Here is a 15,307-nt window from a genome sequence, read left to right on the forward strand (position 1 = left end):
ACGCTGGACCAGTCTCGGTAAAACACAGAGATGTCTTCAACTGGAGTCAAGCAAAACTGTCAGATCCAAATTCTAGAAAATGGACCGTGATTATTATTTGGTCCAGAAACTTCTGTCAAAATCCAAAAACACACAATAGCTGCTAATAGTTTCACCGCTACTGCGTTTCTAAACGCTGCTTAATTTGCATGATTAATTAACTTTTTCACAAAAATGTCAAATATATAGCTGCTCAGATTTGAAGTTTAAAAAATGTAATTATATCGGGAGAATGTCTTTACATGTGAGATGTATTTTATGTCTCGATATTTATAATATTCTTAAAATATTAAACACTCAGGTTTTTCTCTGAGGTGGATCAGTTACCGGATGTGTGTGTCTCTCGGCCGGATTCCTGTGTGGAAAATCCAGGGGCTCCCCCTCAGCCTCGGTTAGCGCCCCTACAGCGGGCACAGCTTGCTGCGAGTCCCCGGGGAGGAGGGCGATTGGCCGGAGTTCTGAGATTATCCTAAAGTGAACACACTGTCCCGCTTTTGGTTTCTGAACTAACGGGATTCAAGGAGCCGAGAGATTAATAAAGGAGCCCCAGCCGATTTCAAACTTGCACACAAATCAACCTGTCAAAGGCAGACACCCATTACAACTGAAGGTAATTCCAATTTGGGTAAATACTAACAACACAGCCATGCTGGCACTCCACACTCGGGCAAGGGAAGGGGGCGAGGGGCCGAAGGGCTGGGAGAGCGGGGATGAGGTTCATACTGAATCGAGGAGAGAGCTCTTTCTCTGGGTTGGGAATCAGTGAGAAATAAACCAAACCCAATGTAAAATTACCACAACGAGTGGCGAATCGGAGCAATTTCTTTACAGAGGCTTGTTCCAAATGTTTCAGATTGATACAGGACGATGGGGAGAGTGGGGCAATGGGATTAGTTTGGGATTGATACAGGGCGATGGGGAGAGTGGGGCAGTGGGATTAGTTTGGGATTGATACAGGGCGATGGGGAGAGTGTGGGGCAGTGGGATAAATTTGGGATTAATACAGGGCGAGGGGCAGAGTGTGGGGCAGTGGGATTAGTTTGGGATTGATACAGGGCGAGGGGGAGAGTGTGGGGCAGTGGGATAAGTTTGGGATTAATACAGGGCGAGGGGCAGAGTGTGGGGCAGTGGGATTAGTTTGGGATTGATACAGGGCGAGGGGGAGAGTGTGGGGCAGTGGGATAAATTTGGGATTGAAACAGGACGATGGAGAGTGTGGGGCAGTGGGATTAGTTTGGGATTGATACAGGGCGATGGAGAGAGTGTGGGGCAGAGGAATTGGTTTGGGATTGATACAGGGCGAGGGGCAGGGTGTGTAGGGCAGTGGGATTAGTTTGGGAATATCAATTAGGACTATGTGCTCAAATCTTTTAAACACAAGCTCTATCCTGATGGTGAGGTAATTGTGCTACATTGAGCCACGACTGACTCATGAGGAGGTTACTGGCTGGAATGATTTCAGTGAAAGTATTTAAAGTGAAGCATTGGAACTGTGATAAAGTGCTGTCCGAGCTGATCTTTCTTTCTGTGCCCAGCAGGATGGTTTGTAAGAAGGTACAGCAATATTTCATCCGTGCTCTGCATCGGCTACAGAAAGGACCAGGTTACACCTACACTGAGCTCCTGGTTTGGTATTGTGAGAACACTAACACACACGGACCCAAGCGCATTGTAACTGAGGGGCCCAAGAAGCGGATGGTGTGGTTCATTCTGACTCTGGTGTTCACAGGGCTGGTGTGTTGGCAGTGGGGGATCCTGATCCAGAGCTACCTGGCCTGGGAAGTCAGTATGAACCTGCGGACTGGCTTCAGGGCAATGAACTTCCCTGCTGTCACCATCTGCAATACGAATCCTTTCAGGTAAAGCTGTGCCATTGACATATTTCACTTGAAGGATTTCCCCCTGCACCCACCCCTCCCTCCCTCATGAAAGGCTCAGAAATGTGGAGCTTTAACCTCTGACAGGGAGAGTCACCTGTCTGAAGGGGGCACAAGGAATTTCAAACTAGGCAGTTTCCTAATCCTGAAAGTCTTACACAGTGCATGGCTGATTTTGTGATTGGCGCTCCCACCAGAAGTACAAGATGGGAAGGCGCTAACCAGAGCAAGGCAAACAGTTTCCAGTGCCATCTCCCACCCGGTGTTCAGAGAGCTGATTTCAGCACACTGGCAGTGATTGGCTTTGCCAATGGGCTCAGTGGCCAGGGAGCGGAATTGGGCAAGATTACTGTTTCCTGATCATGATCCATCGACTCTCAATCCAAATGGATACCGGGTAACAACAGCATTGGGTCTTTTGGTGATCTCAAAGCTGTACCCACGATCACAGTCCAAACTGGCACTTGGGGTCAATTAGTAAAATGAAAGTCAGACCATTTGGGAGTGAAATCAGGAGACATTTCTTCACAATGCAATGGTAATGGAATTCAGAATTCTTGCCCCCAATGGGCTGCGGAGGCTGGAGGGCAATTGGAACTAACAAGACTGAGATGGATAGATTTTTGTTGAGTAAAAATATCAAAGATACAGCAGAGAGGAGGCCTTTTGGGCCATCACCACTGTGAGGACTCATTGGAAGAGTTATTTCATTCGTCCCACACGCCTGCTCTTTCTCCACAGCCAGAATCTTGTACTTTTTCGCAGGATTATCCAATTTCCCATTGAGAGGTATCAGTGAATTTATTTCCGTCACACTTTCGGCAGTGCATTCCATCATTACAACCACCGCATCAAGAAATTCTCCTCACCTTGTCCTTTTTTTTGTTGCAAACTATCTAAGGTCTGAGTCCTCTGGATACTGACACCCTGACAAGTTTCACCTTATCTGCTCTATCAACATCCCTCCTCAGAAGCTGACACAGGGAAGTGAAGTTACAGTTCAGCCATCACATAATGGTATGGTGGAACTAGTAGGAGGGCTGACCAATCTTCAATAATTCTGAAGCTTTATTGCTCTTTTCCCCAGCCAGAACTACTGCCTTCAGGAGAGAAAGAGGGAGCATTCGTGCTTCAACTGTACAAAACCCTGGTTAAACCACAACTGGACTACTGAGAGAAGTTCTGGCAACTGCACTTTAGGAAGGATATAGTGGCCTTGGAGGGGGTGCAGCATGGACTTACTATTTCCACTGGTGGGGGTGGGGGAGTCTAGAATTGGGGGGCACTGTCTAAAAATTAAAGCCAAACCTTTCAGGGAATTAGGACACATTTCATTTTTTTTCCAATTAAGGGGTAATTTAGCGTGTCCAGTCCACCTAACCTGCACATCTTTGGGTTGTGGGGGTGAAACCCACCCAGACACGGGGAGAATGTGCAAACTCCACATGGACAGTGACCCAGGGCCGGGATTCGAACCCAGGTCCTCAGCGCCGTAGGCTGCAATGCTAACCACTGTGCCACGTGCCGCCCCAGGACACATTTCTACACAAAGGGTAGCAGATGTTTGGAACTCACTTCCACAAACAGCAATTGACACTTGATCGATTGTGAATTTTAAATATTAGATTGATAGATTTTTGCTAACCAAAGATATTAATGGATTTGGAGCATAGTTGCTGTCATAGATCAGCCTTATTGTCATTGAATGGTGGAACTAGCTCGAGGGAATATGTGACTCACTGTTCCTTTCTTGGTCTCTTGGTTCTTTCACACAGTCTGTTCTCTGCTTCAGATACACACGATCCAAGCAGTTGCTGCAGCATTTAGACGAGTTTGCCAAACTTGCATTGGAACGTATTTACATTTACAACCAGAATGGAACAATTCCAGAGGACTTCCTGCAATCACAGACAAACTGGAGCAAGGTGGCATCCCTAGTGATCATCGAGAAGAGTGACCAGGGGGAGGAGACTGTGCTCCACGTCCTGGGATCTGATCAAAGTCAAACCCACTCATCAACATGGAACCGGCCACGGACAGGGACCTACAAGATGGCACTGCAACTGGTAAGAATTGGCAGTGCTCGTGTATGCATGTGGTTGTGTGCATACATGTTGGACTGCATTTGGGTGTGTTTTGCAGTGTTTCAAGCAGCATTGGTGTAGCCTTAAGTTAATATGTACAGTGTGTGTAGTTTGAGCACACATGTAATGTTTACAGTGTAGGCACAATGAATAAATTGTGAACGTTGAGTGTGATGCCTTCTTTCTGTTTTCCTCCTAGTGCAACCAAGACAGGTCAGGCTGTATGTACAGAAACTTCAGCACGGTGCTGGAGGCGGTGAGTGAGTGGTACTCCCTCCACTACATGAACATCCTGTCCAATACGCCTCGGTCACTTCGCAGGATGATGGGTGAACAGGGGGAGGATTTCATTCTGGCCTGTGTTTTCGGTGGGCAGCCCTGTAACCTTGAGTAAGTTTTTAAAAAAAATTTAAGAGTACCCAATTCTTTTATTCCAATTAAGGGGCAATTTAGCGTGGCCAATTCACCTTGTTGCCAATCGGCACCGGAGTCACCAATAATGTTGCTCTTTTTAATGAGTGGAATACTATCCCACCAATCGGCACCAATAATGTGGCCACATTAACTAGATATGGCAGTTATTAATGATAATATTGCTTTTAAGAGTCGCCAGGTATCAAATGATACCACCACAAGGCTTTACCGGATAGCGATCAAAGACCAAACAACCAGTTAGTCAGTTCAAGTTCAAAGATAGTTTATTTACACACAAGAATTACTTCGGCATACAACATAAAACACTACAAGTTAAACTACACCTAACAACGACAATAACCTATACTTAACTTCAGGGCAATCGGCTCTTTGCAGATGAACAAGGTCTTTGTTCAGATCTTGAATGGCTGGGTAGAAGAAGTGGCTTTGTTTCTGCTGGGCTCATCCGTCTGGTAGGGATCGTTGGTCTTCAACTTGTCTTCTGGTCTTAATGCTGCACTTGGGTTGGCATAGGCCGGATCCAAGAGAGACCGATCACATGGCTGTGTCTCTTTTTATCCCTCTGGGATTTTGTGCTCTTTGGGGCGGTCCTTAGCTTTGGACCCAATAATTCGACAGGCTTCGATCACTGCCTTCGATTTTGATCAGTAAAGGGGGGTGCCTTGGTGGCTGGGCGTGTCCTGAGCGGTCATTGACCGTGGCTGTTTGGGCTTTCTTAGCAAAGGAAGTGGTGCCGGTTAGTCTGCATCTGTATCGGTTACCTGAGTACAGTCCTTTTGTTCTGGGGAAATGGGCCATTAGAATGCAAATGAGTGAGGGTTTCGATTGCGTCTAGCTATCTGGGTTGCAAATACACACACAAGCTCTGAGTGTGTCTGAGTCCTGGGTTGGCCATAATTCCCATGGTCCTTGGCAGGTGGCCATCTGAGATGGCTACAACCTACCCTGCACATCTTTTTGGGTTGTTGGTGTGAGACCCATGCAGATACGGGGAGAATGTGCAAACTCTACACAGACAGTGACCCGGGGCTGGGATTGAACACGGGTCCTTGGCGGCATGAGAGAGCAGTGCCAACCACTGCACCACCGTGCTGCTCTATAACCTTGAGTAAGTTGTTAGTTCTTCTCCTGCACTGGAAGGAAGCACCATTTCGAAGGGTCTTAAGTTGCAAAACCGCCACAGGTCTAATTGTTTTACCCAACTGGGGAGAGATCATCTTCCAACCAGTTTTGCACCACCTAACTGATGGGACCAGTTACACTGTGGCTGCAGTGTATACCCTCTGCAAGATCGACTGCAGTAACTCACCAAAGCTCCTTGGGCAGCAGCTCCCAAACCACAACCTCTACCACTGAGAAGGACAAGGGCAGCAGTTGCAAGGGAACATCATCACCTGAAAGTTCCCTCCAAACCACATATCATCCTGACTTGGAGCTATATTGCTGGCCCTTCACTGTCACTGGGTCAAAATCCTGGAACCCCTTTTCTAACAGCACTGTTGGTGTACCTACACCACATGGACTGCTCACCACCACTTTCTCAAGGGCAATTAGGGTTGGATGATAAATGCTGGCCTTGCCAGTGATGTTCACATTCCAAGCATGAAAGAACAGGAATAAAGATGGGAGGTTCCCAAATCTTGGAGGAAGGTTAGTTCTGCTTGGTAATGAACCCAGATTCTGCCCTGTGGGTTTCCATTCCTTTAGGTACCGCTGTATGGCTAAGCCTAATACTTCATCCAAGTGCTTATAGTTGACATGTAGCACTAGTCAAAGAGCTGGAACCCGTCCCTCATGGTTTGAAATCCATAATTCAATGGTGTAGAATTCTGTTGCGGCCTGAGCAGAGTGCAGAGAGGGAAGACTCCCCTCTAATTTAACCTCTTTAATTTTAGGGTATTGTGATGGTCCCACTGTTTTTTTAGACAACACAATGCAGACCAGAATGATATCTGGCATCTGCTGTCAGCCAACACAATGCAGACCAGAATGATGTCTGGCATCTGCCTGCTCATTGAGCCAATGGGGTAATAAAAACAGCGTTGTCCAAAAACAAGAGGATGAGGATAAAATGCCTCTCTTGTCTTTCAGGAACTTCACACAGTTGATGCATCCAACCTATGGAAACTGTTACATCTTCAACTGGGGCTCTGAGACAGAGGCGCTGGTGACATCTAATCCTGGGGCAGAGTTTGGTACAGCTTGCTTTATATTCTTTATGCGAGTTAGCTATAGTTTCTTGAAACCAAAGTTTCACTTTAGTTGTATGAATGGAAAAATCCCATAATTCATGGTTTTTCAAAGTGTGGGTCACAACCCATGGGTGGGTCTGGGGCGGGTGTCAGAAGGGTCGCGAAGCGATGGTTTTCATACATAACCTGTGTGGGGCCCATTTTAAATGTGAAGACGTTTTAAAAGACAATGGCAGTTATTCAAATGTCACCATGTGTCACCATGGGAGAAAGCAGTAATTCTTAGTGCACGGCAATATCAGAAGGTCAATAAAAATAACTGGTCGGTAAGCAAGCAAATATGGGAACCTACCGATAGCACAGGCATATATGCCACCAGGTCGCCCGGCAACCTCTTGCAGTTCATACGACGCACTGGTTGCGAGGTTTTTGGCAGCAGCCGTCCCCGAGGTGAACTTGCGCCATGGTCAACCCCACAGTGGGAGAGGGGGGTTAGGAGAGGGCCAGAAGCAGGGTCTCGCCGCCTGTTTGATCACTGGTTGCTGCAGAAAGTGATGAGATTATGGCAGAAACTTCATCCTAGAGATTTGACTCGAATTGCATTTTAAAAAATAGATTTGGAGTACCCAATTCATTTCTTCCAATTAAGGGGCAGTTTAGCGTGGCCAATCCACCTACCCTGCACATCTTTGGGTTTGGGGGGGGGGGGGCGAAACCCACGCAGACACGAGGAGAATGTGAAAACTCCACACAGACAGTGACCCATAGCGGGGAACGAACCTGGGACCCCGGTGCCGTAAGGCAGCAGTGCTAACCACTGGGCCACCGTGCTGCCCTGAGAATAGTGATTTTAAAAAACCATGAGCAATGTAAATGTAAATTGTAATGTGAGCAAGTTGTCTGCGTGGGTCTCACCCCCACAACCCAAAGATGTGCAGGGTAGGTGGATTGGCCACACTGAATTGCCCCTTAATTGGAACAAAATAATTGGCTTCGCTAAATTTATAAAAAAGGTGGGCAAGTTAATCCATCTGCCGGTCAATAAGACACTGGGCCCAATTCAGTGACTGCATTGTGCCCAGCGCGGATCCGGGCACAACGGGTGAATCGCACGAGAGCCTTAAATCAGGCTTCGTACTGGACCGATTGTGAGTCACCCGATTCATTGCGCCCAGCGCGATCTGGATCTCACCTTCACTGGGAAAGGTCCAGATCGGCATATTTAAATGAACCATTCGGCTCATTTAATTATCCGGACTCTGCATGTGCCCGGCGCCCGGAGATCACTGACCCTGCCTGTGACACCTCGCCAGGGTGCTGTTTAGCAATGGTTTCCCAGGCATAACGACACTGCAGGTGGTCTCACAGATCATTAAAGACCCTCGCGCACCTGAGCAACTTGGTACTGCCTGCCTGGCAGTGCTACTGGGCAACCTGGCAGTGCTAGTCTGGCATCCTGGAAGTGGCAGTGGCACTGCCAGCGGTCGGGCTGCGGGGGGGGGGGGGGGGGGGGGGGGCTGCCCATTGGAGGGCGGTTAAGAGGAGGTTCTAGGGGCCTCGGGAAGGTTGCGGGGTGTGACGGGGGGTCAAAAAGCTGGGGTGGAGGGGGGGGGGGCTAAATGGGGGGGTGGAGAGAAAGATCGAGGCCACCGTTGAGAGTGGCACCTCGATCTGCAAGGAGCCCAATTCAGCTCAGCTCACCGGCAGGAAATTGACTAAGTGCGGCCTCGGCAGGGAGAAACTCACTGAGGCCAAAAGAACCATCAAAGTGCCGGTGAATAGGGAGGTGAATCTCAGCACTGCAGCCGCTGAGAAACACTCCGCCTAATGTGCCCTAAAGCAGGCTTTAATGCGGGTCTACAATTGTTGGCAGCCTTCCGGTATCCCTCATGAGTAACTATTCTTCATGTGTGACCCTGCACAATGAACCTTTATAGATAGGAGGACATCACAGGCATGTCTGATCCTGTCCTCACACAATGCTGACATAAATCCAATGCACCAGAGGCTACTGGATAGTGATTAAGAAGAGGAAAACTCAGGGTAGACTGGGTAAGGGAACGTGACGTGGGTCCCAAAGATCAGCTGGTGTGAGTCCCAAAGGTTCGCCAGTTGGCAAAAATGGATCTTAATAATAATAATCTTTATTATTGTCACAAGTAGGCTTACATTAACACTGCAATGAAGTTACTGTGAAAATGGAAAAGAAGTTTCAAAAACACTGCCATAATTCACCAGTGGCAGCTCCAAGTCTTCAGTGTGTCTAATCTCACTTTGTGGGCTGGCTTCTCCGATTTCAAGGCTATATCCGGAGGAAATGTCTAGTTTTATGACCGGTGAGGGGCTAGCAGCCATGCCACGTAAAACAAACTGCCTTCAAGAAATTAATGGCCGGAGAATTGCCGGGTCTGTGGCGCACACGCATGGCGACAGCCTGCAGCGGTCGCACCGAACAACATGGCACCGCTCTGGGCCACACCCCACCAGTCCCCTAGCCCTCGCTGAAGTCCCCCTGGCCACCGGCAAGGCTCTCCGCCCCCCCCCCCCCCCTGTAGCCGCCACGCCGGGTTCAAGAAAACAAGTGAACCGCGCCATCGGGGACTCGGCCTATCAGGGGCGGAGTATCGGGGAAGTGCCTTCAGGTAATTCCTGAAGCCGTCTCAACAGCTCACGCCATACTCCTCGATGGCATTGTTTTGGAGAGGGCGGGGCATCTGGAAACAGATGCCACCCCCGATTTGGTCATAAACAGGGATTCTCTGCCTGATCGCGATTACGATATTGGCATCGTGAAACGGAGAATCCCGCCCCATATCTTTAAAATCTTCCATAGGTTTCCCTGCACAACATTTTGGATATATTTTTCTAAACTTAAGAGTACCCATTTTGTTTTACAATTAAGGGGCAATTTAGCAAGGCCAATCCACCTAACCTCCACATCTTGGGGTTGTGGGGGTGAGACCCATGCAGACATGGGGAAACATTTTGTATATTTGTGTATGCGACAGTCTCCCTCCCTTTCACTCTACCTTTCTCTGTCCATCTCTTTTTCACTCTGTTTCTTTCTCTATTTATCCACCTCTCTGCTCTCTGGTTGTCCCTTTCCTCTATGTTTCTATCACCTTCTCTATTTCTCTCCATCTCTCTCAAATGCCAAATCAAGTGACACTGTTCAATTGAGAGACACAGGAAAAATCTACCATTCTTATTCAGTTTGGGCCACATCAACTCGTAACTGTCTCTGAAGTGGCCCAGCAACTAACTCAGTCCATCAAACATTGTGTTATGGGCCAGAGTTTAGAGAACCCCAAAATGTGTCATGGAGTTCACCTGACCCACAACTTTTAATAATTGTGGTATGGGGAGCACACGGCCCACTCTACAGGTATGGTACAGCAGAAATGGAAAAGTATTTTTTAAAACAAAACAATGTTTATTCAATGAACTCAAGTTAACCTTTCTAAAACACACAGTGAACATCTTAGCAACCAGTAAATCAAATATACCCTCTAAAGAATACAACACTAAGTAATCTGTATGCTGTCCTTTTAACACCCAGAAGACTTAACAAACCTTTAAACAGAAGCACATCAGAGTTTATATTCACTACTGAAAACATTTATAATTCTGAATTCACCAATTGATCAAGAGATAGTCCTTCATGGCAGAGAGAACAACAGTACAACTGCTTTGTCTGACTTCAGCTGCAACACACTGAAAAACGAAACCAAAAAGACAGACACACCCAAGCTTTTCTCAAAGTGAAACTAAAAAGAAAACCAGAGCTTAGCTCCACCCACACTCTGACATCACTGCAGTAACATGAGCAGCCAAACATTTCTTAAAGTGACATTCTCATGACAATTGGCACAGGGTAACTAGGGATGGGTAATAATTGCCGACCTTGTGAGTGACACCCATACCCTGAGACTGAATAAAAAGCATTTTTTACTCGGTGTCATAGCGATGAATGTTCTTCCATCTTCCTAGTGATACAGCCGAAAGGATCTGTCTTGAACTAATTGTTGGTCTTTGTGTGCAGGGCTGAAGCTGGTGCTGGATATCTCTCAGGAGGATTACAACCCCTTTCTCTCCATTGCAGCTGGAGTCAGGTTCATGCTACACCAGCAGAATAGCTACCCGTTCATCCAGGATCTGGGCCTATATGCCAGGCCTGGCACCGAGACCTCCATTGGCATATTTGTGGTAGGTGTAACAGTTGGCATTGCTTGACAAATTGTGGGAGCGAGGGGCAAGGGTCCCTCTCTTTCACTCTAGGAACTGAGTTGAAATACAAACCAGACACCTGTTGTAAGATGGAGGCGAGATGATCCTTGCTCCAGCTCTCAGCTGTTCCATTTTGTTTTATTGATAGGAGCATTGGTCCAGCTGATGACTGCCAAATCAGCAGAGGCCAAGATCTTCCTTAGCTTGTTTGACTCAGTGTCACAGTGGGTGGTGCTCTGTCTACCCTCTGAGCCACTGGATTTACCCATCATCCTTTACACTCTGTGCTGAAAGAGTGCACACCTCCCCAATCTGCACAGGTCCTCACCACACAAAATCAGGATAAACATCTCGCGGTGATCGGACATGCACCAATATACAACTCCTTTGATCCCAGCAGCGCCATAGGCATTAATGACCCATCATAGCCTCCTCTCCTTAGATATCAAACCCAGCCAGGAGCCAAGAATGGATTCATCATACCCATCACACTCCTCATAATTGACCTAATATGATTTGTAATATGATCAGGACACAGGCCATTGTGCCCACATTTTGCAGTCTCCTGTAGGAAAAAAGACAGCAACAATATTCAACAACATGATTAACAGTGAATAACAACCAAGATAACAGAACCGCAGGGCAAACTGCAGGATAAAGACATCTTTCATGTTGCACGAGAAGAGAAAGGTTAGGGCAGCATGGTAGCATGGTGGTTAGCATAAATGCTTCACAGCTCCAGGGTCCCAGGTTCGATTCCCGGCTGGGTCACTGTCTGTGCGGAGTCTGCACGTCCTCCCCGTGTGTGCGTGGGTTTCCTCCGGGTGCTCCGGTTTCCTCCCACAGTCCAAAGATGTGCGGGTTAGGTGGATTGGCCATGCTAAATTGCCCATAGTGTCCTAAAAAGTAAGGTTAAGGGGTGGGGGGTTGTTGGGTTACGGGTATAGGGTGGATACGTGGGTTTGAGTAGGGTGATCATGGCTCGGCACAACATCGAGGGCCGAAGGGCCTGTTCTGTGCTGTACTGTTCTAAGTTCTAAGTTAAGGCACGATCAACGAACACTCTTCAGGGTGTCTCAAGAATTCCAATGATCATTTCACAGAATACCATCACTCCTGCCATGCCGTCTCACTGATGCCCAGACGGTCCACAGCTTAGGGCCCTGGCTAGGGGGGTGACTTGACCTGTTCGGCCACCTCCAACCTCTCATGACAAGCATTGAGAACCAGATAGTACAGGAGCAGTGATGGCCCAACCCACTCCTGCCTCAAAGACAAATCTGACACACCAGCCTCCAAATCCAGAGTACCAAAGCATGGCAGGCAATTTTCGAACTAGCCTTCCACCTCTCGCCAGGGGCCAGGCTCGGGGGCACACCCTCTCCAGTCCCATTCCCTTGAACCCGTCAGGACAGGTGACACATCATGCAGCAGGAAGTCGACAACACAAAGGTGGACCCTAATCCTAAGGAAAGTGCCCTTTCTATAACCAGAACCTTCTCGTGTGCCTCCAGTCCCCTTTTAACAATACCCCGTGATTCTTCACAGTGAGCTCTGATGACCTGCACCGCCGAGTCGAGAGGTTCAGCCAAAACAGCATTTTTAATGGCAGCCAACATCCAGCTGCACACAACACCACCCAGGCGAGAGCCCGCTCAGCAGTTACTGTGCCACTGGAAACTGGGCCCCACCCCGGCTCACCATGAAAAAACAAGGGTGTTAACTTTTCATCTCGGTTTTTCCTCGCTAAAAAAAATCAGGGACTTCCAGGGACATAGCACAAGCCATGTAGCCCCCCAAAAAAGGCAATTATGAAATGTGCATCGGGATGAAATAATAGATTAAAAGATGAGCAGAGCTCACAAAAATGAGCCAACCCCCCCCCCCCCCCCCCCCCCCCCCCCCCCCCACGCTCACATTGCATGACCCCCCTGCTCCAAAAGCACTCTATGAAAAGAGCAGGGGAGTTCTTGATGGTGTCCTGGTTAATATTTATCCCTCCCCAAACATCACCAAAACAGATGACCCTGCTCATTATCACATTTCTGTTTCTGGTGTTATCCTGTGCGTAAAGTGGCTGTTCGTTTTCCTACATTACAACAGCAACTAAATTCAAAAGCACTTCATTGACTGAAAAGAGCTGCAGGATATCCTGCGGTTATGAATGAACTGTGTTATTTAAATGCATATTTATCATTCTTAAGTGCTCATGTCTTCTGTCTCCGGCCAGGATGAAATAGTGCGCCTGGGCGGTTCCTACAGTCACTGTACATTTGATGGTTCAGATGTGGATGTGAAGATTCTTTACAATACCACCTACACAATGCAGGTACTTTAGTCCTTAATCAGGCATGTTCCTGTCTCTTTTTCCATGTTTTCCTCTCCCTTCATAGGAACATAGGCCTTGGGAGCAGGTGTAGGGCATTCAGCCCTTTGAGCATTTTCTGCCATTCAATCAGATCATGGCTGATCTGGCTGTGGTCTCAATTCCACTTTCCTGTCAGCCTCCTATAACTCTTGACTCCCTTGTCTATCTGCTTGAATATGTTCAATGACCTGGCCTCCACTTCTTTCTGGACAAGAGAATTATATTAACCACCTTTCGAGAGAAAATGTTTCTCCTCATCTTTGTCTTAACATTTGAATTCTCCCTCCGTGTACCCAAACAGGCGCCGGAATGTGGCGACTAAGGGCTTTTGACAATAACTTCATTGCAGTGTTAATGTCAGCCTACTTGTGACGATAAAGATTATTATTATATTCTAAAGGGGAGACCTTTTATTCTTAGACTGTGTCCCCTAGTTCTAGTCTCCCTGACAAGAGGAAACATCCTTCCGCTTTCTATCATGTCAAGTTCCCTCAGGTATGTTTAAATATTATCACCTCTCATGTTTCAAACTCCAATGAGTATAGGCTCAACCTGTTCAACATTTCTTTATATGAAAAGGTCCTCATCCCAGGAATCAGTCGATTGAACCTTCTCTGTACTGCTTCTAATGCAATTATGTCTCTTTTCAAGTCAGGAACCCCAAACTGTACAGTGCTCCAAATGTGGTCTTACCAAGACTCGGTCCAGCTACAGTAAAACTTCCCTAATGTTGTATTCCTTTCCCTTGCAATAAACAACAACATTCCATTTGCTTTCCTAGTCATTTGCTGTATCTGCATACTACCTTTCTGTGATTCCTGTACCAGGACACACACATCCATTTACCCCACCGAGTTCTGCAATCTCTCCCAATTTAAATAATATACTTCTTTTTCATTCTTCCTGTCAAAAGTTCACATTTTGTCACATTGTAGGCTATGTACCTAAGTTTTTCCTACTTGGGGCAGCGCAGCGGCACAATGGGTAGCACTGCTGTCTCACGGCGCCAAGGTCCCAGGTTCAATCCCGGCCCTGGATCACTGTCAGTGTGGAGTTTGCACATTCTCCCCGTGCTTGCGTGGGTCTCACCCCCACAACCCAAAGATGTGCAGGATAGGTAGATTGGCCACAATTGCCCCTTAATTGGAAAAATGAATTGGTACTCTAAATTAAAAAAAACCGTTTTTCCCACTCAGTCTATCGGGCAGCATAATCAAAGATCCCTCCCACCAGAGTTATTCTCTCTTCCAGTCTGCTCCATTGGGCAGGAGATTTAAAAAGTCAGAGAACACGCACTAACAGGTTCAAAAACAGCTTCTTCCCTGCTGTTACCAGACTCCTGAATGACCCTCTTATGGACTGAACCGATCTCTCCACACATCGTCTCTACTGAGTAGCACTACACTCCGTGTGCTTCATCTGATGGCTGTGACTATGTCTTTACATAGGATAAAAGCAATTACTGCGGATGCTGGAATCTGAAACCAAAGAGAAAATGCTGGAAAATCTCAGCAGGTCCGGCAGCATCTGTGGGGAGAGAAAAGAGCCAACGTTCTGGGTCCAGATGACCCTTTGTCAAAGCTCTGTGGCTTTGACAAAGGGTCATCTAGACTCGAAACATTAGCTCTTTTCTCTCCCTACAGATGCTGTCAGACCTGCTGAGATTTTCCAGCATTTTCTCTTTGGCTATGTATTTACATTGTGTATTTAAGTATGTCCTATGTTTTTTTTTATGTATGGAACGATTTGTCTGGACTGTACGGAGAACAATATTTTTCTCTGTACCTCAGTACACGTGACAAAAATCAAATCTATTTTTTAATATAAATTTAGAGTACCCAATTATTTTCTTTTCCAATTAAGGGGCAATTTAGAACATAGAACATACATACAGTGCAGAAGGAGGCCATGCGGCACACCGAGTCTGCACCGACCCACTTAAGCCCTCACTTCCACCTATCCCCGTAACCCAATAACCCTTCCTGGGTGCGATTCTTCCAGCCCTGTGCCGGGCCGGAGAATCGGCGCAACCGCGCCACGCCGCCCCGAGGTGCGGAGAATCGGCGTATTTGCACCGGCGCGTTT

General features: G+C 47.3%; 1 protein-coding gene across 1 annotated transcript in view; it reads left to right on the plus strand.

The window, feature by feature from the left end:
• The first annotated feature begins 361 nt into the window (after positions 1-361).
• LOC119979016 (amiloride-sensitive sodium channel subunit beta-like) overlaps positions 362-15,307 on the plus strand; it is a 30,466-nt gene continuing 15,520 nt past the window's right edge. The window contains exons 1-7 of the mRNA XM_038820988.1: positions 362-649; positions 1,578-1,898; positions 3,709-3,982; positions 4,200-4,390; positions 6,527-6,630; positions 10,670-10,833; positions 13,085-13,183. Coding sequence (XP_038676916.1) covers positions 1,579-1,898; positions 3,709-3,982; positions 4,200-4,390; positions 6,527-6,630; positions 10,670-10,833; positions 13,085-13,183 — 1,152 coding nt within the window. The 5' untranslated portion in view covers positions 362-649; position 1,578. The remainder of the gene's footprint in view (positions 650-1,577; positions 1,899-3,708; positions 3,983-4,199; positions 4,391-6,526; positions 6,631-10,669; positions 10,834-13,084; positions 13,184-15,307) is intronic.

Source organism: Scyliorhinus canicula, chromosome 15 (genome assembly GCF_902713615.1).
Source record: "Scyliorhinus canicula chromosome 15, sScyCan1.1, whole genome shotgun sequence".
NCBI lineage: Eukaryota > Metazoa > Chordata > Chondrichthyes > Carcharhiniformes > Scyliorhinidae > Scyliorhinus > Scyliorhinus canicula.